This window comes from Acomys minous (genome assembly GCF_964271855.1).
Source record: "Acomys minous genome assembly, chromosome: 7".
NCBI lineage: Eukaryota > Metazoa > Chordata > Mammalia > Rodentia > Muridae > Acomys > Acomys minous.
Genome location: NC_140488.1, coordinates 50,639,190 through 50,666,594, shown reverse-complemented (window position 1 = coordinate 50,666,594; position 27,405 = coordinate 50,639,190). Strand labels below are relative to the sequence as shown.

Here is a 27,405-nt window from a genome sequence, read left to right as displayed (position 1 = left end):
ACACAACTTTTCTTGAGGAGGTACAACACACATATCTACTCACCCCAGGTAGGAAGTCTAAAACATACCAAAGTGCAGTTACCACCTAAGTCTAACTTGGTGAACCAGTGACTTTTATCGGAGTTACTTATAGGAGTATAGGTGAGCAGTCACTTATAGGAGCAGAAATTACACAAAGACAAGTTGCATCACTAAAGCCCATCTCAGCACGGTGACAGTTCACAAAGCTAGGGACCTGGGAGCACACTGTGCAGCCTGCAGGTAGCTCAACGAGTTGGATAGTGTCCTTTCCATGTGCTTCAGTTGATCTAAACCTCTTCCGGGCATCTCAGTTGGTTTCTGTTTCTTCCACAAAGGTGGTCTGGTATCAGAGTCTTCTCTGCTGCTCGGCTTGTCTGAGGCTTCCTGACGGCTCCAGTGGGCTGAGCCTCTGCAGATTGGCTCTGCTTACTCTGGCAGGGAGGGTTCTAGTCAATCTGTTTGGTTTCAGGGACTTCCTGAATCTATTTTGATTGGTCTACCTTTCTGTTTAAAGAGTTTCCCCTCAGGATGGAATGTTCCAGTCTCACAGATAACTGTTATATCACAGGGTCTCCAGACTGAACTTAAGTTGTTAAGATTAACTGCAGACAACTTTACTTGCTGAGCCATCTCCCCAGCCCCCTTCATTCTGTAAATTGCTTTGTCAAGTATTATGTCACAGCAATGAGAAAAATAAGACACTGGCCAATGGCAGCATAATGTTTTCTGTCTCACAAGGACCCTCAGAATCCTTAATCTAAAGAGCAAGGAAGACAGAACCTTTCTGCTATACTACTCTCTGAGAAAGACATTTCAGGAAGCAGTTTGTTGCATCCACCAGATGAACTCTATGGGTTTGTTTTCACAGAGACAGACCCTGTATTTTTTGATCTGCAGTCTGAATGCTTCCTCTAGAAACAGGAAAGAGAAATGTAAAAGATTATTACAAGTGCTTCTTGTGACCTGGGCAAGTCCAAGCGCCATCAAAGAGAAGAGCATGTACCCCATCAGGCTCCCTCCCTTAGACCGTGGCTGTGGTTTTGTGGGGTGTGCCAGTGAAGTGGTGCCAAGGGTCAGCAGTGAGTCGTGCTCCCTGTGTTTACTGTCTGTCTGCGTTTTCATTCTATGTCCATGCCAGCCAAAACACATTCCCGGAACGTTCCCTCTCCTCTTTTTTTTTTTCTTTCTAATTATCACTTCTTCAGAGTCATTCCCAGGCAGTTGTAAAAGACTCCTGAGGCTCCAGGTGTGGAGGTAGTGGTAAAACCATGACCAGGTCCACAAGCAGGCCTGGGTGGTGCTGGCTAGTGAGGAAAAGTTTTGGTGAAGGCACACTCATTGAAGTTGAACTCGTTCTCAACAGCTCCTCTGAAGCCAGGCACTCTGTGTTCATTGGTGGTAGGGCTTGCCTTCATTTGCTTTCTATAGCTGGGGTAAGAGCTCAAAAGCAACTTGGGAAGGGAAGGCTTATTTGACTTACACGTTGCTGTCCTTTGTCAGAGGAAGCCAAGGCTGCAAGCTGGAGGCAGGAACTAGAGACTGTGGCGAATGCTGCTTACTGGCTTGCTCTCCACAGCTCACTAGGCTTGCCTTTGTATATAAGCCACATTCATCTTCCCAGAGGTAAGCACAGCCCACAGTGGGCTGGGCCCTCCCTCAGCAATCATTAATTAAGAAAAATGTTCTACAGACTCCCTTGCCTCTGATGGAGGCAATCCCTTTATTGACTGGTGTCCCCCGCCCCTTCCCAGATGACTCTAGCTTGTAACAATTTGACAAACAAAACAAAACAATAACAACAACAAAATAAACCAGCACAGCGTGTTTGTGTGGGCGTATCTATGCAAGATTGTGTTTGGGGCGGGGGATTGGGATAGGTCTTGGTGTAGGTCAAAGGACAGTCTCATGGGTTAGGTTCTGTGCCTTTCATTTCTTGTTTCAGACAGGGTTTCTCATTGTCTTGGAACTTTGCCAAGAGGGCAAGTTGTCTGGCCAGCAACCTCTCACTGTGTCTGTTGCCCATCTTGCCATCACTTTGTTTACAGAAGCTTGTTACTGCCTGGGCGTTTTTGCATGGTTTTTAGAAATCAAAATCTGGTCCTCATGCTTGTAGCAAGCACTTTGCTGAACCAAGCCCAGAAACCAGTGACCCTTCCTGTGCCTGGCTGGGGCCTGATGCCTCTATTGTTAAGGGCACTTACTTCTCTTGCAGAGGACCCAGATTCAGTTCCCAGTACCCACATGATGGCTTAGAACCATCCCTAACTCCAGTTCTAGGGAACCTGACACCCTCCTCTGGCCTCCACCGGCAACCCACATACACATGGTACACATGCATATATGTAAGCAAACCACTCACACATATATAATATTAAAAATAGATAGATAGATAGAGAGACAGACAGACAGACAGACAGACAGACAGACAGACAGATAGATTTGGGGATGGGCAGTGAGTTCCCATTTTGTTTGCTTTGAAGAGATCAGGCCTTATTTTAGCCATCTCGTGAAGCCAGAAATTTCTTTTTTCTTTTTCTTTTTTCTTTTTTCTTTTTTTCTTTTTTTTTTTTTTTTGAGGGGAGGTTGTTTGCTTGTTGTTTTTTTGAGACAGGTTCTTTCTGTGTATCCCTGACTGTCCTGGAACTCACTCTGTAGATTAGGCTGGCCTTGAACTCAGAGAGATTCGCCTGCCTCTGCCTCAAACAAACACATTTTTAAAAACGTTTTTTCATTTAATAAATTACAAAATAGGGATTGGAGAGATGGCTCAGAGGTTAAGAGCACTGGTTGCTCTTCCAGAGGTCCTGAGTTCAATTCCCAGCAACCACATGGTGGCTTACAACCATCTGTAATGAGATCTAGCGCCCTCTTCTGGCCTGCAGGTGTACATGCAGGCACAATATTGTATCCATACCTAATAAAATGAATAAATAAAATAAATTACAAACTAAAGAAAGTACAACTGTAAAACATGATAATAATAATAATAATAATAATAACAACAACAACAATAATAATAGTCATTGTAATAGTTCAGTCCTTTGGACATTTTAACACCAGCCCCAGATCCCACAAATCCAGAAGCATTTTGTTTTACGTTTCAATGCCAACAGAGGGCATGGAGTTTCCCATCCTCAGGGGAGTTCAGTAACACCCCAATCCAGTCCCTTTCTCCCATACATCCTCAGTTCTCAGAAGCAGAGGGAGGAAAGGAGACCCTTTGCCAAGACCTGAAGCTGCTAGGGCTTGAAGCGTTAGTCTCTTTTGGGTAGGATGATGGCCAGCGAGAGGTTTCTCTCTGCCTTTACCCAGCCATTCATTCACTGTTCATTCACTTAATATGTATTAAGTGACCTGAAGTGTACTGAGCCCTCAGTAACGGAATATAATAACCTGCATCCAGATCTGTTGGGGGTGTTTGGGAGGTAAACCTTTAACAGTTAAAAGACTGAGAGCTGGTGTGGACAAATTTGGTGACAGTGAGTGGGGTAGTCAGTGAAGCGAGCCAGGAAGGAACTTTATTTTCTTAAATTATTCAAAATCCCTTTTCTTTCCTTTACTTGTTGAGTTTCACACACTGAAGGTCTAAGAGGGAGTAACTACAAGAACTCAGAGGTCACTGGCCGACTGAGCTGTGCCCAACACTGTACCTTGAGTACCAACGACAATTGTTAGAGCAGAGGGTTTCAGCACAGAAATTTAATCCTGGACGGGCTACTGAGGGGCCCCTGCCAGTTGCTGGCTCCAAAGTTGCTTTTGGCTCTGGGCTGGGTATGTGGAAGTCGGGGGCTAGACACTTCGCCTCAGCCCAGCAGCTCGTATTGATGATCTCCGGGGCTCTTTTGTCTCCTCCTCCCACTGGAAGCCTCTCCTCCTTCTCCCCCTCTCTCCCTCTGCTTTTCAGGCTCTTCCGCTTTGCTCTTCTGCTTCTAATGAATCGAAATCTCCGAGAGCGACAAAGGCTCTGGTAGTTTTATAAAACTGTCCTTGCTCTCTCAGCATTTGTCCAGTCAAGGGTATCTTTGGCGGAGATCGGAACGGTGCTGTTGGTCCCGGTGATGATTGCATAGCAACACAGAGCAGCTCCGAGAGGGGAGGAGGAGGAGGAGGAGGAATAGAAGGAGGAGGAGGAGGAGGAGGAGGAGGAGGAGGAGGACAGGGAGGTGGGAGAGACAGAGGGAGAGTGTGCACACAGCAGCTGTCGGCATCCCTGTCTGAGGGACTTCTTTGCTGATTCACAGAGGCAGCCTAGCCCCGGCCTCCCAGCTTTCCAGCTAACGCCTGCTTCGCAGACCTGACGGAATCAGAAGGTAGGCCAACAGAGAAATTATTTCCAAGCCTCGCCCTCGTTCAGCTGGCTGAAAGAAGGGAAGCTTCAAGGGTACTGTCTAAGGGGGTGTCTGTGTGCAATGTTCTTGTCTGCCTGTGTATGCCTTTGGGGGAAAACTTGCATTAAAAATGCTTCTAAGGAAGTAGCCACTGATTGGATTCATGAAGGAGGAAAAAAGAGACCCACAAATAGTAACTCAAGACAATTCGAGCAATTGTGATCTAAAGATGAATAAGAGGAAGGTGCATGGCTTGTTTTGTTGATAGGAATGGGGTGTGTATTTATCTTAGATTTTTTTTCAATGACGTGCTTTTTGTCTAAGGGTACATTTGCTGGTGAGAGGGAAGGGGTGTGTGTGGAAAGCATTTGCTGGAAAGAGAAGAGAGGCAACACTGAAAACACTGAACCTCCAATTTTCTGAGCAAATGAGTATTCTGGCCAGGAGCCAGGACACAGGAGTTCTTCCCTGAAGTAAACTGGGCTCAGGCCTCAGAGACCCAGGTGAAGGGCTCATGGCATCTCTGCACCGAGTTCCTGACACCCCCCCCACCCCCCCCCACCCCCGTCATTTTCCCTGATGCACTTTCCCCATCGTCTGTTCTGTTTTCTGATTCTCTCTCTGTACCTGAAACTCGGCGGCATCCTTTACCTCTCCAGAGCATAGTTTGGACTGATTTGAAATACAGCTTACTTCTCTAGAGTCCAACACCCCATTTCCTTATACATTCCTGCTTCTCCTAGCCTTAGGCTAAATACCCTAACCTGATACAGGGGCCTGGGACTGCATAGCTAAATATGGTTTCTCTTTCTTTTGATAGGTACATAGGGACAGAGCTCATGGGTTGCAAGCAGGTGAAGTGTCTGGGGGCTGGGAGAAGACATCTTAGGAGCAGAGATCTAGTGTTAGCTTCTCTTGAGAACACGGCACATACAGTCAGAAAAAAACCCTAAACTATATTTTTCTGCTTTCCTTTCAATTGTTCAAAAGAACAAAGGCATTAAAAATCTTCATGTATGGACTTTCTCAAAGGAATCTTTGGTTCTAAATTCAAGACTCCCAAGTAAGTCACCTTCCAAGACAGTCCAGAGGAAGCCAGAAACCTCAGCAGATTCTTCTTTTGCGATTGGAGTGGGTAGATGGCTGGAGGGAATCTGTCTCAGCACTGGAAGTTGAATATCCGCTCCCTGAAAGACAATGGAGCTGCTCCTTCCCTGGTGAGCAGGTTTCTCTGCCTCCAAGTGCTGATTCCTGCCAACCTTTAATAGGAGGTGGAGGCACAAAGAAGACACTTGTACTTTCTGGATTAGGCCTGAGCTGGGTGGCTCTGAGCTCTCATCAGGAACACCTTTCAGATCCTCTGCCACTTAAAGGAAGTGGGGCTTGGCTTGAAGCAGCAAACTTAGGATAGACCCCAAATTGAGATGCACAGAACACATTTAGGACCCAGGCTTCCCATCATGCATGCTCACAAGTTTCTGCTTGATCTGCCACAATACTTGTGAGGTGATGTTAGCTCTCATTCATGAAGGTGAGATGTTACATTTTCATTTGTTTCGTGTGCATGGTGGGGGGCGGAGGGATGTGCCACAACTTTCATGTGGAGGTCCGAGGATAACTTGTAAAAGTTCTACTCTGGGGGCTGGAGAGATGGCTCAGCCATTAAGAGCACTGACTGCTTGTCCAGAGGTCCTGAGTTCAATTTCCACCAACTACATGGTGGCTCACAACTATCTATATTGGGATATGATGCCCTCTTCTGGCCTGAAAGTGTACATGCAGATAGAGCACTGTATACATAATAAATAAATAAATAAATAAATCTTTTTAAAGAAGTTCTACTCCATCCACCATGTGGGTTCCAGGGATCAAACTCGGGTCCTGAGGCTTGGCAGCAGGTACATTTACCCACTGAACCATCTTACCATCCTTCCAAATGATTCCAAACACTGACAGATAAAATAGTAAGGAAATCTTTCTAGGACAACAGTTTTCAGAGAATGTTAATAGATTCTGTTTTAAAGTGTGTGTATGAGTAGGAAAATGTTTTGGAAATGATTTTTTAACTGAATTGTCCTCTTGTAGAGTGACATTGTAAATAAAGTACATTAAAGGCTCTTAGGAGTACTGCTAGAAATAGAAATAAATCTAAATATTTTTTGACATGGGAAACACTTGAGTATTGTACAGGGATGGGTTTAGCAGTTGCTGCTAACTAACCAATTAATCAACCAGACAAACAAAAAACTTGAAGGAAGCAATCAACTGAAAACAAATATCTATAAGGCAATCCAGTCCACTACTGTATTTTTAAATATGCAAATCCAAAAGATGACTAAAACTGCCCTCCTTCCTATAGCTAATGAACGGCTGAATGTCAAATTGTCTCCTGATGCCTGGCTGAGTACACCCAACTGTTAAGTCTCTAGTAGGTTCCCTCCTGTGGAACTAGTTCCAGGAAAATGAAGAAGATTTAAGGAACAGTCTTTTATATTTTGAATGCAACATTGGTATTTATCACATTGCATTTATTTAGTGTCTTGTTATATCCGACAATGATCAGCTTTCCATTTAGTATGGGATTTGTTGCATTTTTAAAAGCACTGTGTTATGAAATGTTTTGTCCATTCAAAACAGCATAAAAGGACATAATATGGATATAATGTAATCTATATATGATGTGATGTCCAGGTTAAGAAAGACATTACAATAGAATCTAGTTTTCCATAATTAAAGCTCCCCCATTCCACAATGACCACTATCCTGGATCTAGTGTTTGTTTTTGTCTTTATTTAGTCATACTTTTATCTTTACCATGTGTATAGTATATATGATATGTGTGTGTTTAAAAATATGTCAATGGTACTCAGTGTATGTATTACTCTGCAATTTGTGTATATAGAGTCAATACTATACTTGTGAAATTTACCCATATTGTAACATGTGGCTCTAATTCTCTCATTTTTCAATAATGTATTTATAAGCACAACCAACGTTTATCTATCAATTCTGTTACTAATGGATGTTTAGGCCACCTCCAGCTTGCAGCTATGACCAATAGAGCTTCTGTGCTCATTTCTAAGGAGTTGAGTTTGGGTGAATGCTTCTGTCCGAAAGATTATCTGGAGTGGAATTGTCCACTCACAAAATATAAGCAGCAGCATCTTTAAGAGATGTTATCAATTCCCTCTCCAACCTTGCTTACCAACTTACACTCTCACTAGAAATTATGAAGTTCCAGGGTTTTTTGAGTTAGTTGGCTCTTAGAATAAAATTGTCACTCATGGGATATATCTTTAGACTTTTGAGTGGGAAATACATTTTATTTCTGAAAAGTGCTTGCTAGGTCTTATCTCAGGAACACATTTCCTTGTTGCCATCTGCCAATAAAGGGGTTTCTTAGATGACCTCACAGATCTCTTCCACTTTGGCAGTTGAAGGCTCTTTGATTTCTTCATTAAGTCGAGTGTATGTGATGTAGACACTTGGCATTGGCTACACTGCAGGAAATTATTTTAGTACCACATACATAACGGGTGCCTCTCTCTAACTACCATACTGTCTAGTAGAAAGCCACATTGGGAGAAGCAAGGTGCTCATGCACTCTCACCTTGGACTGAGGCAGGGAGTCTGTAGCTGCAGGAAGACTCCCCATTATCCTATTAGTTCCTAAGCATGTTCACCTTAAAACTCAATGTTTTTTTCCTCCTGAGAATAATAAATGGTTTGTCAATATGGAGGGCATGACAAAAAAGAATTTCTCTTGTGTAGCTCCCCAAAAGTGTCAATATACAGTTTGTTGTATGTATGTCTAGGCTTTCTTTCTGCACATATTCACACATAGATTTGTAAATGCATTTACAAAATTGGACTTTTTATCAAGCATACCACCCTAACAGTTGTTTTCTTTGACTAAAATATATATTTTTGGCATCTATAGTAGTTAGGTTTTTTTTTTTATCAACTTCACACAAACTAGAGTTACCTTGGAGGAACAAACCTTCATTGTGAGAGTTCCTTTGTAATATGTGCTTACTCCTGCTGTGACTTGAGGTACCAGGGTGGATTGGTATCTTATAGTGCGCCCTCTTCTCTGAGAAGAAGGAGAGGAGGAAATGGTGGGAGGAGAGAGTGAGGGCAGGACTGGGAGGAGAAGAGGGTGGGGGCTGGGATCAGGCTGTAAAGTGATTAAATAAATAAAATTAATTTTAAAAAAGAGAAAGTGCCTTCATAAGATTGGTCTGGAATTTTTCTTCCAGTATCTTCTGTAGGGCTGTATTTGTGGATAGGTACTGTTTGAATGGGGCCTAGAGAGATGGCTCAGGGGTTAAAAGCACTGTCTGCTTTTCCAAAGAGCCTGAGTTCAGTTCTCAGCAAACACATGGTGACTCACAACCATCTATAATGAGATCTGGTGCCCTCTTCTCGCATGCAGGCAGAACACTGTACACAAAATAAATCAATATTTTTTTTCTTTTTTAAAATATATTTTATTGATTTATTCATATTACATCTCAGTTGTTATCCCATCCCTTGTTAATAATTTTTTTAAAAATTGTTTTCTCCCTGTATGGTGATTTAAAAGTTTTCCTGGGTATAGTAGTTAGGGCTGACATCTGTGTTCTCTTAGTGTCTGTAAGGCATCTGCCCAGACCCTTATTTCTGGCTTTTAGGGTTTCTGATGAGAAATCAGGTGTAATTCCGATAGGTTTGCCTTTATATGTGAGTTGGCTGTTTTCCCTTGCAGCTTTTAATATTTTTCTTTGTTCTGTACATTTAGTGTTTTGATTGTTATGTGGCACAGCTCAGCCTTCATGTGGATCCTCAAGTAAGGGGAGTTGGGGCTGTCTGTGACATGGACATTGTTCTCAGCTTTTTGATCACTCCCCCCTCCCCCGCCTCAACTCCCAGGCAGGACTGCCTTGCCAGGCCACGGGGGAAGAGGATGTGTTCAGTCCTGATGGGACTTGATGAGTTGGGCTGGGTAGAAAGGGGAGCTCCCCTTTTCTGAGAAATAGGGGAAGGGGGAGGGGGAGGAGGGAGGGGGAGGAGGGAGGGTGGGGCTCGAAGATGAGAAGGGATGGGGCTTTGACTAGGATGTAAAGTGAATAAGTAAAAAAATAAGAAAAAAGGAAAAATGGTGTGTAAACAAGTCCGTGGGGGCATTTTCTTGATTAGTTATTGATGTGGAGGGATCCAACCCACTGTGGGCAGTGCAGCCCTGCGCAGAGGGTCCTATTTAAGAAAGTTAGGACGAGCAAGCCAGAAAGCAGCATTTCTCCATGGCTTCTGTCTTAGTTACTGCCTCCAGGTTCCTTCTTTGAGTTCCTGCGCCGTCTCTCCTTCATAAAAAGCTGTAAGGTAAAAATAAACCCTTTCTTTCCCAGGTTCTTTTGCTTATGGTGTTTATCATAGGAGCAGAAATCAAATCAAGACAGCATCTGGTGAGTCAGGGCAGATAAAGCTACATCTTTTTAGCAGCTACATAACATTCCTGTCGGAGTGGCTGCACTAGCTGAACAACAGAACGTAAGGGTTAACTGCTTGCAACAAGACAATGCGACATAGATTTCTTTTCCATGACTCCACACTGCTCTCCTCAGTCGAAAGTGAGACTGCATAACCACATTCCCTCTCACAATGTGGTTTTTCTAGTAGACAATGTAGCAGTAAAAAAGGAGGCACACGTTCTCAGTCTTTTTGTTAGCCCTATTTTGTAGATCTAGCCACTGAACTACAATAAAGTTAGAGAGCTTGTGCAGAGTTTTGCTAGTAAGTGGCCAAGCCAGATGCAGAGACAAACACTCTGGCTCTTGGCCTAGGCCCTTCATCATCATGCTGTGCTTCCTCTCAGCAGAGACCACTGCCCAGTCCCCTGTTGATGGACACTTGAGTCAATCGCACAGTTTTGCCCTTTCACATTACACTACAGTCGACATCCTTGTCCATCTCTATAACTCTCTCTGTAGTGTAAGTTTCTAACCACCGAGCGTTAGGTGGAAAGAGTTTATTTGTTCATTTTAAAGTATCGATTGAGCTCTAGACAGTGAGGAAGCTTGGAGCTCAAACTGAGAAGCTTGTCAGTCCAGGAATTTATTTCTCCGAAGTCCTGCAAAGGACATTTAAGTGCTTTTCTGAGTCTGTCAGCTTGATACTGCCTCAGACAGACTCATTGCATTCTGGGTCTGGCTCTCTCTCTCTCTCTCTCTCTCTCTCTCTCTCTCTCTCTCTCTCTCCTCCCTCCCTCCCTCCCTCCCTCCCTCCCTCCCCCCCCCTCTCTGTGGTTTATTTGTCTGCATTGACAAGGCCCAGTTAGTAGGAGTGAAACCATGCCCTGCACTGGAAACCTAGCCAGCTCCTTGGGGCTAGTAAAGAATCTGTCACTGCCACTTTGCTAGGCCAGCATAATATCTAAAACTATCCTTTATACCCACAAGTCAGTGTAAATACCACCCCTAGACAAAGTACTATAGGCAACTAATGGCTGATAGGAGAAGGAAAATTAACCTCTCCCAGGGATGGGCCCCTCTACTGGTTGTCCAGCACTGAGTGATCGATCAGCCCTGAAACCATCCAATAACACACTAATAACAAAAAAAAAAATGAACTCAGCAGGTTGTATTTATATATTTGTGCATATACATACACACATTATGTAAAACAAACATATACTAACAACAATGCTTCTGCTTTGGAAAGTGATGTGTTTAGATCAGGAGGGTGGGGCTGTAACGGCTGAATCCTCTTGGCATCAGTAGGAGGGGGAAAGAATGAATAGGGTGAAGAAAAATGTAAGCACATGGGGAGTTGCAAAGGCCCCAAGCATGATGTGACAAAGCCTGAGCCAGTGTCATGTTGTTTGTTTCAATTCATAGCTTCTAAAATTGTGAGCTAACTAAGACTTAAAATTGTTTAAAATTATGGTTTTGTTATTTGACTTTAGTTTTTTAAGACAGAGTTTCTCTAGAGAGCACTAGCTGTCCTGGAATTTACTATGTAGATCAGGCTGGCCTCAAACTCACTAAGCCTGTCTTTGCCTGGGACTAAAGACAAGCATTACCACACCAGGCCTAAAATAATGTTTTTAATTGAAATAGAATTACATCACTTTCCCTTCCCTCTTTTCTCCCATCAACCCTTCCTAGTTGCTCTCCCTGGAACCCATCCTACATTTTCCCCCTACCCCCCCCCCTCAAGTTGATAGCCTCATTTTCTTTATTGTTGTTACATATGTGTGAATTTAATTTATGGCATTTTCATACATGTACAGAATGTATTTGTATCTAAATGTGTGTGCGCGCGTGCACACCCCCCCCACACTTACTTTACTCTTTCTTGCTTCCCTTGCTCTTCCTCTAACCAGTTGCCCTCCTCTGATTGCTAAGGGACCAGTTACAACAGTGCCTCACAGTGTGGGTTCTAGAATGTACAAAGATAACATCGTGTAATGGTGAAGAACTTGCATTATGGGACAGACAAGTTACTGTCTGTCTGTGTGCCTGTTTTCTCATTGCATGTTGAAGACAACAAAAATAATGACTGCTTTATAGGATTGTTGTGAGGATTACATATGTTAGAATGAACATATATTTATATAAATACATATATACATCTTTTAAAATTGAAGTGTGTGTGTGTGTGTGTGTGTGTGTGTGTGTGTGATTTTGTAAGTTGTTTTCCTTGAGATAGGTTCTGTCTGTGTAGCCCAGATTGTCCTTATACGCATAATCCTCCTGCTGTAGACTCCTGATTTTCAGCTATGCACCACCATACCTGGACAGAGAATCTAGCTACTGTTATTCATTTGGATATGGAAAAGTTGCCACATCACTTCCCCCCCAAAAGAACTGAAGGACTTGTCCTAGTTCTTTTTTCTGTTGCTGTGATAAAGTCACTTGGATAGAGGCCAGAGACATGGCTCAGTGGCTAAGAGCACTTGCTCCTCTTCCAAAAGATCCAAGTTCAGTTTCCAGCATTCACACCAGGAAACTCACTACCTGTAACTCCAGCTTTGGGGAACCCAATGCCTCTGGCCTCCACAGGTACTGGCACATGCCTAATACAAACAGACATATAAAATGAAGAAAATGAATCTTTTAACAAATACTTGGGAAAAAATAAGTGAAAGAGAAAAGTTTTTATTTATTTATTTACCTATATGGATACAATATTCCTCCAGGGAGTATGCCTACATGCCAGAAGATGGCACCAGGTCTCATTATAGATGAGCAATCACATGGTTTCTGGAAATTGAACTCAGGACCTTTGAAAAAATGGTCAGTGCACTTAACCTCTGAGCCATCTCTCCAGCTTCCGAAAGGGTTTGTTTCAGCTTACAGTTAAGGTATTACATCATGGTAAGAGTACTGGTTGTTTGTTGTCAACTGGACACACACCTAGATGTATCTGGAAAGAAAGAATCTTTCATAAGCTCGCCTATAAGAAGGTCTGTAGGGCACTTTCTTAATTAGTGATTGATTCGAGAGGGTCCAGCCCATTGTGGGGGATGCTATTCCTGGGCTGGTGGTCCTGGGTTCTATAAGAAAGCAGGCTGAGCAAGCCATGGGGAGCAAGGCAATAAGCAGCACTTCTCCATGGCCCCTGCATCAGGATTCTGCCTTGGCTTCCCTCAGGGGACTGTGTGTGAATCAGGATATGGAACCTAAATCAGCCCTTTCCTTCCCATATTGCATTTGTTCATGTTGCTTTATCACAGCCCTAGAGACCCTAATTAAGGCAGCAGGTAAATCAAGGCAGCAGGTAAATCAAGGCAGCAGGGACTTGAAACAGCGTGTCATCTCACATCAAGAATCAGAAAATAGAGATGGGTGAAAGCATGCTCAGTTCTCTTTTTCCATTTTATTCAGTCCAAGATTCTCCACACCAGGAATGGTCCCTCCCCCAGTTGAAATGGGTCTTTCTACACTGATTAATGCAATGAAGGCAATGCCCTCAGAGCCTACTCTTTATCTAGATAATTCCTCCCTGCCCGGTGATTCTAGCTTCTACCAAGTTGACTGCTAGCACCAGCCATCGCAGGCTTCCATGGCATCTTGAAGGAAAGTGGAGAGGAAGGAGAAAATTGCTGCTTTGGAATACATAATATAGTTACATGGTTAAAATTCAAAAAATATAAAAGAATATTGAGTTTAAAACCCATGTTTCCAAGCTTGAAGAGCACTTGTTGACCTTGCAGAGACCTGGGTGCAGTTCCCAATACTCACATAGAGCTTACAACTGTGGGTAACTCCAGTCTCAGGGGATCTGATGACCTATTCTGACCTCCATGGGCATCAGGAACAACAATGATGCACATACTTACATGCAAGCAAGCATTCATACACATAAAAACAAAAATAAATAAATAAATAAATAAATAAGTTAATAAATAGAATCCGTATTTCCTACTGGTGATATGAGAATTTTATGGTGTGGATTATGATTTTATTTTTTAGCTTGGTCTGTCATTGTATGGGGATATAATTATAATTCAACATATTTCACATACATTTTAAATATGTTTTTAAAAAAGCATACTATTTTTTTTAAGGGAGAAAAATCGAAAGGAGTTGAGAGAGAATTTCTCTGCAGTTCCCTTCTCCAATGATAACATTACTTATATGCTTCCAAAAGATATTTTATTGCAAATATAAGGGCATACTTTTGTGAACAAATGAAGCTTAACCATCTTTGCTAATTTCTTGTTTTTTACTTTATGAAATCCTATTTTAACTGTATATAGTGGCATATATCTATGATTTTGGTTACTTGGGAGGCTGAAACAGAAAGATCTAAATTTCAAGGCCAGTTTGATAAACAGCACAACTCTGTCTCAAAAATAAAAATGGCTAGGGATGTAGCTTAATGATAGAGCACTAGCTTAGCATGCATGAAACATAATCCCAGTTACACACACACACACACACACACACACACACACACACACACACACACACACACACAATCAGGGACCCCTTATAGGTTCAATTATATCTCAGTATGTTCATCTGAAAAAGAAATTATAATTTTGGCTGGGACAGCTTTGCCAAATTGTACTAAAAATCTTTATTTCTGTTAGCGTGCTTGCTTTTGTTTATTTCTTTGTTTGAGGCAGGGTCTCACTCATCTCAGGCTGATATCAAACTGCTATGTACTCAAGAATGACTTTGAACTCTCCATCCTTCTCTCTTCCTCCTAAGTGCAGAGATTATAGGCATGGACCACAGTGCCTGGCTTATGGGTAGAAGATCTCAAAAGACAGTTTAAGAGGCTTCAAGTTCATGCTGTACAAAGAGTCTGAATAATAGTATTTTGATGCCTGCCAATCTTAAACACTTATATTTGACAGAATAGCAAAATAAGTCCTAAACCATTGTGCTCATGAACACACAGCAGCTGTGGCTACCTACACAAGGCCTCAGAAGACTAGGCTCTTCAGTATTCAATCATAAATGGAGGAGGGTCACAAGAGCCCCATCCCTCCTCGGGGAGTTACTATTGGCAGTTAATGGTTGCCTGGGGGAGAAAGAGTCATTTTATTCCGTAGTGTAGTCACTGGTTATTTGCCTTGTAGTCACTGATTCCTTGCCTGCGCTCTAGTAAATAACCTCCCACCTATGTTTATGCAAAAAGCCCTAATTAAATTCATGGAGATCCTCCAAACAACAAACCAAAGCAAAGGGCAAAGCAAAAGTAGGAGGAGAATTTGCTGAGAAGTGGAGCTGGAGGGAGAGGAAGGAGAAAGGGTAAAAGGGAGTGAATGTGATCAAAATACATTACACATGTGTATGAAATTGTCAATGGACAATAAATCTAAAAAATAAAGCTTAGAGAGGTGAAATGACTTAAAGTCCTAGAACAAAGGGGAGAAAACAGAGGATTCCAAAGCTGGGACCAGAAGGGGTTAATTCTTTTTCTGTCTATGCTATGATTAGAGCTTTGAATTATTTTGGGGGCAATAAGGTTGAGACAGGGACTCTCTCTTTTGTAGTGCTGACTGTCCTGAAACTCTATATAAACCAGGCTGGCCTTGAACTCACAGCAATCCACCTACCTCTGCCTCTTGAGTACTGAGATTAAAGGCTTTCACTACCACGACCCAACAGGTATGATTTTTTTTTAAATCCTTGGTTTATTTTATTTTAGTCTGGTGACAGGTTAGTAGAAGAATAATAAGGAAAGCATTGACATGTAAAGAATTCTGTTTTGTTGTTTTGTGTTTTAAAGCCAGGATTTCACACTGTAGCCCTGGTTGGTTGGACACTTCCTTCATTGAAAAAGCTGGACTTGAACTTGTGGCAATCTTCCTGCCTCTGCCTCCTCAATGCTAGGATTACAGGCAAGTGTCACTAGACTGTATTTGTTAAGAAGTTACTCTCAAAATAGTTCACAAAAGAAGAAATGGAAGTGACTACTCAAATGTGTGTTCAGGTCCATATTTCTAGTGATTACGGAAGTGCAAAGTAATAAGCAAGATTTGCTCCCAAAGTTGGTAAAAAAAAAAAATAAGAATACATACTGTTGACAAGTGTGCTAGGAAGCTGGCACACTCCTACACTGCTTGTGGTAGTATAAACCAATATAACTTTTTTGTAAGATGCTTTAAATACATAAGCCCCAAACTAGTATTTTTAACCTTTATTCCAGGAATCCTCCTTTCAGGAAATTATACTGATAATCAAAATTATCCACAAGGTTGTTCGTTGTGATTTGAATTCTAAAGCAGAAGAACTAAAAATGTATGTCCAACTGTTAAAATAAATTATGGTATAATAAATTCAATGAAATAGTGTACAGTGATAATTATAACTTACACTGAGTCATGACCTTCCTACTGCCAGGAAGTATGTTAAACTGTGTAAATTCATGATTAATTTTAATAATTAGAACAATTCCATAAGGTCAGTGTGATTCCTATACCAATTTTACAGAAGAGAACACTGATACTCCGAGAGGTAAATGTACTCCAGGCCACGCTGTGGGCAGAGAGTGTAGATTTCACTTTGGGTCTGGTCTGATGTCAGAACCAATGACCTCAACCACAGCATTCAGTGGTTATTAGAATTCATGGTTTGATTGGGACTTTAGCAGTTACTTACATGCAGAGAGAGCTTAACATGCCTTCGCCTCCTCCTTTGGTTAGTTTTAGGGCTGCTGCTAAGAGGCGGGATGTCTTGTGATGTGTTTGCTTTTGTAGGTAAGTGGTAGTTTCCTTACAACTTTTTAAATGTTTTCTTAGGTTTGTATTTTTGACATCTTGACTTAAGTCCGCCATGGAGAGGATCTTACTTTATCATGCATATTTTGGGTTCCAAATGCCTCCAGAATTTGCATTTATTTCTCTATAGTGGGGGATTTTTACGCTGTTGTTTTAGGAAATAGATTCTCAGTATGTTCTGTTTTTTTGTACCAACTCCTATCCTATGGATTTTTAGGTTTGCTTGTTTTTAGTTTTTTTGTTTTGTTTTGTTGTTTTTGTTTTTAGTTTTTCTGAGGCAGGATTTCTCTACATGTCCTGGAACTTACTATGGGGACTAGTTTGGCCTTGAATTCACTGAGATCTGCCTGCCTTGACCTCCTGAGTGCTATGAATCTTTTTTCTTATTGATGTTTGCTTGTAAAAAGTGTGTTTCATTTACCTTGACCTCCATCGCTGATATTCTTACTTCTGCTATGCTGCTCTTGATGATGTTTTTCACTAGTTTTTAAATTTTTGATTCATACACAACATTTTATTATTAAATTTATTAATTTATTGGGGTGTAATTTTTGAGAGTTGGCTTTCTCCTTCTACTGAGTATTTCCCTTTTATCACACTCAGGTTGACTCGCATTAGACCATCCATTTTGCCCCATTTCTAACATCTCTATGCTATCTTTTCCTGTTTTCAAACTTTCTGCTTCCTTGCTGATCTTCCCCTCCATGTTACTGCTTTCTTGCATAAGTCTTGGATTCGAATCATGTGTTACTTTGTAGCCTCTTTAAGCTGATCATCTTTACTGGCAAAGGTTTGAAACTCATTTCCTTTATCTTTTAGTTCAGTAACTGAGGAGCTTTGCTCCTTGGGGTGAGTCATGTTGCCTTGCTTTTTCGTGTTTCTTGAGTCTCTGAGATTAGATTTGCACATCTGCTGTCTGCGTGTCTCTTGTTAAATTTTACTTGGAGATATTTTGATTGAACAGCCTTCTTTGAAGGGCTCAGTTCCCTAAGACAAGCCAGAGAGGAGAGAACAAAGTGACTGTGGATGGGAGTTCTGCTTCCCTTCCCTTCATCAGAGAGCCACACGGCTGCAGTTTGTCCAGTTTAGAGCACCTCTAGTTGGTGCAATGCTTTTTGTTTTCTGTGCACTTTCCAGGCTTATGCTCACTCACTACCTTCATGGCTTTCCAAAGCGCTTCCTCTCCTCTCTTTGAAACAGGCTGTTTTTAGTTAATTCTGACTCCTCTTCCACCTGGTTACTTGCAATCAGTTTCATGCTGCCTTAGTTAGGGTTCTATTGCTGTGAAGAGACACTCTGACCACAGCAACTCGTAAAAAGAAAAACATTTAATGGGGGCTGGCTTAAGTTCAGAGCTTTAGTCCATCGTTGTCATGCAGGAAGCATGTTGGCATGCAGGCAGACATGGTACTGGAGAAGGGGCCGAGAGCACTACATCTTGATCCACAGGCAGCAGGAAGAGAGCTGGCTTGAGTTTCTGACACCCAACGCCTGCTCCCCACAGTGACACACTTCCTCCATCAAGGCCACACCTACTCCAATAAGGCCACACCTCCTAATAAATAGTGTTTATGGCCTATGGGCCAAGCTTTCAAACACATGAGACTATGGGGGCCATTTCTATTCAAACCACAACACAGGTCCTAGAGATCACCTGTAACTTACCAATATTTATTTTTCAAAGACAAAGTACTACATCTTTCCGTCTGATAGTAATGGTGATCTCTGGGTTGTGGTAATATGGCAGCTTATTTTCAGTTTCATCCTACAATTTATTTCACATTTTCCAGTTCTCTGTAAAGACTGTACATGAAGGCTCAATGGTATACCTGTTGCCTAGCACTTGAAGGCCTTGAGCCCTGCTCTGTGCACTACACGTAAGTGAATAAATAAATAATTTTCAAATGAAAAAGTTTTTAAGGGCTAGAAATGTGGTTCAGCAATATAGATCTTGCCTAGTATGCAGAAGTCTCTGGATTCCTGCACCACAGGAAAAATTCTTTTGAATTTTAAAAGCATGAAGTACTTGTGAATTCAACAAAATAAAAAATATTTTGGACTAGAACTCACTATGTAGATAAGGCTACCATTGAACTCTTCAGAGTTCTCTGCCTCCTGAGTTCTGGTGTTAAAGGCTGCACCACCACACAAAATGCAGTACATTATATTTCATCTGATCTTTTTCTTTTGGTATCTTTTAGGGGGAGTCATATTTTCAGCCATCCTTTGGGAAATCTCTTTGTGGGTAGAAAGTTGTAGTTGTATAATTGCCAGGAATTTTTAACTATGACCAAGTGTCTTTCGTACTACAAAACTCAGATCTATAATAGCCCTCCATTTTGGGACCAGGGACCCTTGAAGAAGAAAGAAGGGTACTTGATGCAGGAAGTCTACAGATGTCTAAATGTGTTACATGTTTTTCCTCATTCTGTAAGTTCTAAAAGTACAGATACTATTGTGGGTGTGAGTGGGTGAAGTGAGACTTTTTTTTTCTCCATCTTATAAAGGGACCTTTATATATAAAATGTTGGGAACTGGTGGAATGGAGTCTAAAAACCAGTCACTATTTAATCATCACCATCAGGAACTAAAGCTTATTGCGTTTTCTCCTTTGGAGGAGGGTTTGTTTGGCCACATGTTTAAAAAGATCACCTTTATCATTTGCAAGTTATCAACTTTGCTGCTTATCCTCGTGTTGTGTACATTTATTAAGCCAACACTTGGCTTGTGCATCTCATTTTTTTGCTCACATATCTCCTTTTCAAAGCTCATCAATCCTGATGTGTCTTTGCTGAGCACTCCAGCAAAGCTGATTATGTAGCATCGCCCTCACCCTTTACCGCACTGAAGGTGTTCTTTTTCCTGTACTCCGGCAGTTGCTCTTGGCAATGTTCCTTACCTAGATCCCAAATTAGAACTTTTGACTCCTTCACCTCCTTTACCTTTCACAACCAATTGGCCACTGAGTCCCAAATATTTATCTCAAAGCTTCCTGTCTGCTCACACATCCTGCCTACCTATTTTTTTATATACTAGCTTCCCCTGGGAGAGTCACCACACAAGGCAAACAGAGGAAAACCTGGCCATGCTTAAAATCTTCGGTGCCTCCTTGTTGTCTAAAAGATAAAAGCTAGAATCTTTTGTTTGTCATTCAGGGCATGGCCCAATCTGGCACCTATCTCTCTTTTTTTTTTCCCCCTCACACTACATTTTTTGTTTTAGTTTGGAAAATGCTTTTTTTTTTTTAAACGTAATGCAACCCCATTTCTCTTTCATGATTCATTTAAAGTGCATTTCCTCTAGGGAAATTTTCTTTGCATATCTGGGGAGAACTCACCCTGTCCTCATCTCTTTCTTTACTCCATCCCATCGCTAGTTTTAATATTAATGTGCAGAACACTTTATGGCCTTTAGTCTCCCTGTTTGTTTTCTCTGTGTGTGAACTCCTTGGAGCAGGCACTATGTCTTTTCCCTCTCTGTGTCTCCTAAACTCTAGCTACACTGAACTCATGGTTACCTTAATATGATTTTCTTTTTTTATGACATAAATGTTAACGTGGTGGGTCAACAATGAATGCCCTTCTCCCTTTCTCACCTTTTCTACATAGACAAACTACTCTGTCTTCAATGCTTATCTCAAATGCAGTATCTTTGAGGTGTGTGTGTGTGTGTGTGAGTATGAGCATGTGTGCATGTGCATGTGTATTGCAGGAGCATGTGCTTAAGTGCTTGCATCTCTATAGAAGCCAGAGGTCAACCTCAGGAGCCTCCTTTTTTGGAGACAGAGTCTCTCATTGGCCTGAAGCTCACCAAGTATGCAAGGCTGGTTAGCTGGAGTGTCCAAGGGATCTGCCTGTCTCCCCTCCCCAGTGTTGAGATTATGAGCACATGCTATCATGCGCACATTTTTAAAATCGTGTGTTCTGGGGATCAAATTAAAGCCCTCATGCTTATGTAGCAAGCACTTAACTGACTGATCTATCTTCCTTGGTCGTCTAATGCAGTCTCTCTGAATCTGGGTGGTCTTGGCTATGCTTTGTGCTCCTCTAACCTAGTCTAGCCTTAATTATAGTGTTTGACACATGAGAATTTTATTATAATCATTAGCTTACCTAGCTGCTTCTCTAACTTATCTCAGAGTAACTCATCTTTGTGACGTTAGCACAAAGCATAATAGGTATCAATAAGGATTTCCTTGGCTAATAATTAATCTGTGATGGCACACAGTAGCTTATTGTGTAGGTCAGTTAGCTGTAGATACTTATCTGCATGGCTAGCTGGTCTCTGCAGTGTTAGGAGGTGCTGACGTCATTGGCTTTTTCTAGTCTTATCTCTAAATCTCTTCTTCCTCTTGCAGGTGCTTGATGCTCTGCAGTTGGTCGACTGCCAAGCCTCCCCCTCCATGAGCCTTGGTTCTGATGCAACCTTTGGTCATGCAGGGATGCCCTTACACCCTCCCACGATGTCATGAGTGGCGTGCTGCTGATAGGTTTCATCACAGTAGTAGTCTCCGAAACACCTGCCCCCAGCCTCAGGTAAGTGTCCATCAGGAAAAAAAGGCCTGTGTAAAAAGACAGTGTGTGTGAACATATGTGATACCTGTACTTCCTAAGGATATTCATGTGTATGTGAAAACACTTAGATAAGCACAGAGCCTCCTGCAGCCCATCAGCCATGAGATCGTTAATGGGGGACATGCAGCAAAGAAAGATGTCTGGCTAGGCAATCCAATGGCCCGTTATGACCAATGGGGACCAATCCCATGCTAACTTTCTGAGGGTTATAGGTTTGGAAAGGTACCAAAAGAACATGATTCTTCAAGGCATGGTCTAGGGCGAGGTGAGATCTTTCCCTGGCCTTGGTTTCTGGGTAGTGTACTTTACATTCTCCTGGTCTCTCTTTCTCTATTGACTCTTCTCAAGTTCCTAGTCTTCCTTGCATCTCCTGGATCATCTCTGCTCAGAAGTCCACAAGCTTCATACTTGCCTCCCTCTTATCCTCTAGGAGTATGGTGATGTGATGATGGTGCTAGTGGCAGTGTGTGTGTGTGCGCGTGCATGTGAGTGTGTGTGTGTGTGTGTGTGTGTGTGTGTGTGTGTGTATTGGCAAATGGGTGAGATGTAGTATTCTAGAGAGAGAAAGAACCCACCTTTCTTGACAATGAGGGAGGAAGTCCAGGGGACCTTGGCTGGAAAAGAGGAAGAAACAGGAATACTTGTGTTTTCCCTGCAATGCGTTGGGGTCTAGAGACTGTGGGGGTGTAAAGTGCTCTGTACCCTGGAGAGTCACAGAGGAACTGCAGTTCTGAGTCACTTCTAGAGTCACAGATAACAGGTGAATCTATAGGGAGAATAGAGGCACTAAAACAAGAGAGAAGGGGAGGGGAGAAGTGTTATAGAAATCATTTGGGAAAAGCTAAATAAGGAAAAGTAAAGGTCCAGAGAGTAATGAGAGTCAGGCCTTTCTTCTTCCTTTTCTTTCTTTCTTTCTTTCTTTCTTTCTTTCTTTCTTTCTTTCTTTCTTTCTTTTTCTTTCTTTTTTATTTAGCCAGGGAGAAATTGCTGCCTGCAATATGTTCTTAAAGCCAGGGTCAAGTTAGAATCTCCCAGTAATCTGCCTCTTCCTTGGGGTGTGGCTCTCACAGTGTTGAGGGACTGAGAAGCCTGAATCTTCCCCAAAGCCCTCCATTTGCCCACTGCCTCTCTACATCCAACAAGCTTCCCTACGTGGGCAGGGGGCGCGAGGGCTTTCGTGTGTGCTTGTGAACGGAATGGCACTGTCTCTTTTCTGCTTTGATGCCATTTTTCTTCCTTCCTGTCCTCATACCTCAAGGGTCTGAGGTATGGATAGAGTTTTGTGCATGGGCCATGAGCAGCAAACATCTGCCAAAACCAGAAAGAGAAAGCAGCTGCTGGGCAAAGGGAAAGAAAATAATTCCTCTTCATAATTTGCTTGTAAAATGTCCCTGGCACTCTTCAGAGGGAAAGTGAGGGGAGAACATGGCTCTAGAGACCAATGTGGGAGCTGTGTGGGGGTTAGGATACTAAGAAGAAACGAGTGCTGAAGGAGATGAAAGGCTAACAACGATGGCGCCAATGTGTTTTCTTCCCCCAGAGCACAGCCAGGACAGCTTGGTCACGGCTGGGTCACAAAGGGCTGTTTCCAACTCTGGGGCATTCCCACTCCAAAGGACTTTGTGACACTGGCCTTAGCTCAATTATTCTCACACAAGTAATGCCTGTAGCTAGAAACTCCTCCCCACTCTTGGCTTGTCATCCCCTGCCGTCCTCCAGCCAGCCAGCCCAGTTGGCTTCACTCAGGCCTCTTGAAAGGGCCAGGCAGCTGATGCAGCTATTCCTGTAGGTGGACCTGAGCATGGAAACAATGTGGAACTGTGGAAAGCCTAGAAGACTGTGGGAGATAAAGAAGGATGGGAACAGAACCCTTTTTGGTATAAACATAGTGTTTTCCGAAAGTGCTCAAGGCTGGGGGCTGAGCTCCGGAATGTGAACCTTTTCTTTTTTCTTCAGGAAAGTCTACTAAAGAGGAAAACTAGTAGTCATTTCCAATAGAGGCTCTGCCCCTCACTCACTGGCTTAATAGAAAGGGCATCCCTCAATCCCATCCAGTATAGCACAGACTTGACTCAGGAGTGTCTCCTTCCCTGGCTCTCTTCATGGAGCTGCTACCTTTAATTGACTAGAGAGATGCCCAGAGCCCCTCACTCTGTCCCTAGGGTACAGAGGTCTATCACTCCTGGCTCGTGCCCCAACCCCCCCTCCAACCCCACCTCCTCCGCACCCCCGCCCCCCTCGCTCACAGGCAGGGCAAAGCACTGCCTTGTTTTCATAGTGGTTTCCAGTGAATCTTTTGGTCTCTGCACTCATGGAAGATAATCAAATGGGGAGGGATGCTACTACCCCAGCTTTCCAATGCAACATTCCATGACCCTGTCCCCAAGTGTGCCACACACATTCCTCCCTGCCACTGAGGAAGCTCACTTAGTTCAGAGCAAGGCTTATTTCCAAAGCTTGTCTTCCTTCTATTGGGCCTTGTAAAAAATTGCCTCCAAGACTTTATTGCTGAGGTTGTCCACTTCAGAGCAGGGCTGGACCTGGAGGCAGTGAGTGTTTTGTGTCTTCCACAGAAAGGGAAAGTTAGTCAACAGGAGCTGCCCTCTCCACACCCCTGCTCAGCACCACGGAATGTCCAGTCCCACTCCTGCCACCCTTGCCAGCCTGGGAGCTAGCCGGAATTCCCCCCAACAAAGCTCTGATTCACTGGGTAGGCTCTGACCGGGCCACCCCCTTCGGATTCCTGGGGGGTCAGTAAACAAACAGGGTAGCAGCCCCCGCCTCCTAGCCTGGCTCAGCTCTGTCTGCCTCCCTGAGCAAGCTTGCTCAGAGCTCCTCAAGATCCTGCAGGCTCCAGATTCCTAGTGAGGGAAAAAATCATGGAACTCCTTGGTCCTGCCATGGACTCTGCAGGCAGCACAGGTAGGGTCAGCACACAGGGTGCAGAGGTGGGGGGCGTGAGTCTGCAGCTTGTTGCTCCAAAGTTGGCAGCTCCCTTACTTTCTTCACATGTTCTGGTGGTGAGCTGTGGTTTTACTGGCCTGGTTAGTGTCTGAACTGCCTGGGGACTCTTGTAAGAAGTATGATTTTAGGAATGGTGGCACACATCGTTAATCCCAGCACTCGGGAGGCAGAGACAGGCGGATCACTGTGAGTTCAAGGCCAGCCTGGTCTACAAGGTGAGTCCAGGACAGCCAAGACTACACAGAGAAACCTTGTCTCGAAAAATGAAAAAAAAAAAAAAGATGAAGAGAAGACTTGAGAGTCCCAGCCTCTAGGGGTGATGCAAGTATACCTGCAGGCAGGCATGGGAGTCTCCTTGGGTAAGGTGGATGAGCTCAAAAAAGATTCCCTCCTACAACTCCCCTCCTCCCTCCATCCTCTACTGCCTATTGGCTGGGTATCCCCAGCACTGTGCTTATCATGGGTGATTTGATCAACTAGACCGCAGACCCACCGGTACACTTAATGGACCTTACCAGTGCCCAGGACAGCAACAGTAGAGTATGAAGCTGAGAACCCAAGCTACAGTTTAGCAAACGTCAAGACTGCTGACATTGTAAGAGTCCTTTTTAGTGCAAACTCCAGAATGTTTGCTTAAAGCTCTTTCTCAGTCTGTGTTCACCTTTCTGACCAGTATCCTTTGGGAAGATCTCCAGGCTGCTTGACTATAGTTTGAAGAGTGGGTTCTAACTGGCTGAAGGTGACTTCAAAGGCCTAGATCCGTTTGGAAAGTAGGCTACAGGGAACTGGTTACTTCTCTTGGCTTACCTGCTTCTTCTCAGAATCTTTGTGGGACAGCCCCTCAGATGTATTTTCAAAAGCTTGGGTGTGAACCCCTGTGTATTGAGTCTATAGCTCAGTTTTTGTTTTGTTTTCTTTGTTTTTCGAGATAGGGTTTTTCTATGTAGCCTTGGCTGTCCTGGAACTCTCCTTGTAGACCAGGCTGGCCTCACAGAGATCTGCCTCTTTCTAATTCCCGAGTGCTGGGATTAAAGGCGTGCGCCACTGCGCCCAGCCTATAGCTCTATTTGAATGCTGTGGTTGTTCACGTTTGGGCTAACCCTTGAAGCTTCTTACTGAACGCCAGAGCATCATGGCAACATTTCTAACAGGAGGGAAGTAACAATAGCAGCGCTCTGCACTTCTAAGTCTCACCCTCGTCCCAAGAGAAGTCTTGCCAGTGAGTGGGACCCTAGAGTCCTTTGGCAGCCCACTCCCTTGAATCCACGCCCTCACAAAAATAGGATAGGATGCCTGGACCCCAGAGCCAGTCTTTTTCTCCTCTTGTTCATTCTTGCCTCACAATTAGCTTTGTATAGAACTCCAAGGACCACTGAATATCTGTGTCTCTGTGCAGGTTAGAGCTGCGGTCACCACTCCTGCACCTCCTTGGGATGGTGCCAGGGATCCCTGCCTAAGTCCAAAGCTCTTGAACGGGTCTGTTGGAGCCATTGGGCCCCTGGAACCATCAGCCATGAATCTGTGTTGGAATGAAATAAAAAAGAAGTCTCACAGCCTCCGGTAAGAACTAACCCCTAGAAACAGTGACTTTAGGAGTTGCCTGGTACACTATTGGGCTCCATTTGTTGTTGCAATTTTGTGTGCCCTCCTCCCCCCATCAGCATATCGACTTCTTTCCACTTGGTTTTGTTCTGTTCTGAGATTTCAGTGTAGGCTGGCTGGGAACTCTCTGTAGAGTGCAGACTGGCCTTGAACTTTGGAATCACCTTGCCTTTACCTCTCTAGTGCCAGGTTTACCACCAACACCTGGCTTCATTGGTTCGGTTATTTCTTTTTTCAGAAAAAGAAATAAGTGGAGCAATAAATCATAGCTGTCCTCCACACCTCACAGTGTTATCATGAACATTCAAATAACACATGAAAATGCTTTCTAAGTGGAAATGTATTGGTATGTAAATACAAATGAAATAATTGTTCCTATCTCCTCTTCCTCACCGCTGCCGGCCTTTGGAGGGGTTCATCTGTATAATCCCACCTCTTTATTGTATTTTGTTTAATTTATTTGTTTAGAGACAGGCTCTCATGTATCCCAGACTGCCATTAAAGTCACTATGTAGCTGAGGACCTGGAACTCCTGATTCTCGTATTTCTGCCTCCTGAGTCCTTGGATTACAGGCATAAAGTACAATATTTATGTGGTCATAGAAATCAAACTTCATGCATGCTCGGCAAGCACTCCACCAACTGAGCCGCATTCCAGCCCCCTTGCATATTTTTATGTCCTCCACTCCTGTCCATGCGTTGTCAGCTTGGGTAGGTGCCTAAAGTAAGAGCCTAAATACAATTTCTATGTTGTTTCCTTTCTGCCCTTCTGTGTGTGCCTCATTCTTTTATAATCTCTCTTTCCTACCATCAAATCCCAAATTCACGGCTTCTGGGGTCTGTGGTGACGTGAGGCACTATAGAAAAACGGAAAGAAAGCAGGTTGTACAGTCAGATAAACCTGGTTTCAAATCACAGCTCCATGTCAGTCACTTACGTCTGCGGTTATGAACCCCATAAGATTGTAAGAATTAGTTGATACAGTGATTTTGAAAAGGGTTTCCCCCCCAGGTATAGGGAAACAGTGGACAAAGATAACTGTTAGTGCCATCTAAAAGGAATGGGCTTAAATAGCTGTACCAAGCCTTGCTTTACCAGCCTCCAACTCCTACCATTACACCTTAGCCCACATTTCATTTGGTAGTCGGTGGGGCGGGGGTGGCTGGATGGGGAAACAGACATAATGATTACAGAACACAAATACTTTCTTCTGTATTCTCAGCCTGAAGCCGATGCTTCTGTCATCTTCTGAGTCCCTTTGGGCTGCTGAGATTTGTGTGCATCCTTGCTCTGGCTCATGCCCATATTCAATCCTCTGCCCCACCCTTCCCACGGACAGCATTCCCTCATGCACAGGGCATCTCGTGTGGCTGAGCAGATTGCTGTGATTTGGATTCTGTCAGGGCAAGACTCCTAGATGGCTGTCACCCCTAATATCCTCGCTCAGTTTCTTCCCTTTCCCAGCCTGATGCTGGCCATGAAATGACAAAGATCCATAAGGTGATGTTTTAAACCATATTCATATAGGATAGCTCCCTACCACTGTTTTTACTACTGTACCCCATGTGGGGGAACCTCAGGAATGTCCATCACACCTCCCACCACTTCATATAGAGCAGTTCCTTTGAATCCATTTTGTATATTAAAGCTCCATATAGTTGGGAGAAATAGATCTTGCCACTTAAAAAGAGGACTCAAT

At 43.3% G+C, this 27,405-nt stretch overlaps 2 protein-coding genes across 5 annotated transcripts in view; both read left to right on the top strand.

The window, feature by feature from the left end:
• Positions 1 to 20,946, top strand: part of CENPI (centromere protein I) — a 111,186-nt gene extending 90,240 nt beyond the window's left edge. Inside the window, exon 22 of one of the 2 annotated variants that reach the window (XM_084789857.1) lies at positions 20,924 to 20,946. In XM_084789857.1, coding sequence (XP_084645983.1) covers positions 20,924 to 20,931 — 8 coding nt within the window. In that variant the 3' untranslated portion in view covers positions 20,932 to 20,946. Of the gene's footprint in view, positions 1 to 4,262; positions 4,330 to 20,923 lie in introns of those variants that run through there. The other variant, XM_084789856.1, reaches the window with a different exon arrangement.
• The window catches only part of DRP2 (dystrophin related protein 2), a 49,965-nt gene continuing 26,218 nt past the window's right edge, over positions 3,659 to 27,405 (top strand). The window contains exons 1-4 of one of the 3 annotated variants that reach the window (XM_084789852.1): positions 3,659 to 3,988; positions 4,263 to 4,331; positions 20,924 to 21,101; positions 25,501 to 25,664. In XM_084789852.1, coding sequence (XP_084645978.1) covers positions 20,985 to 21,101; positions 25,501 to 25,664 — 281 coding nt within the window. In that variant the 5' untranslated portion in view covers positions 3,659 to 3,988; positions 4,263 to 4,331; positions 20,924 to 20,984. The other 2 variants (XM_084789853.1, XM_084789854.1) reach the window with 2 other exon arrangements.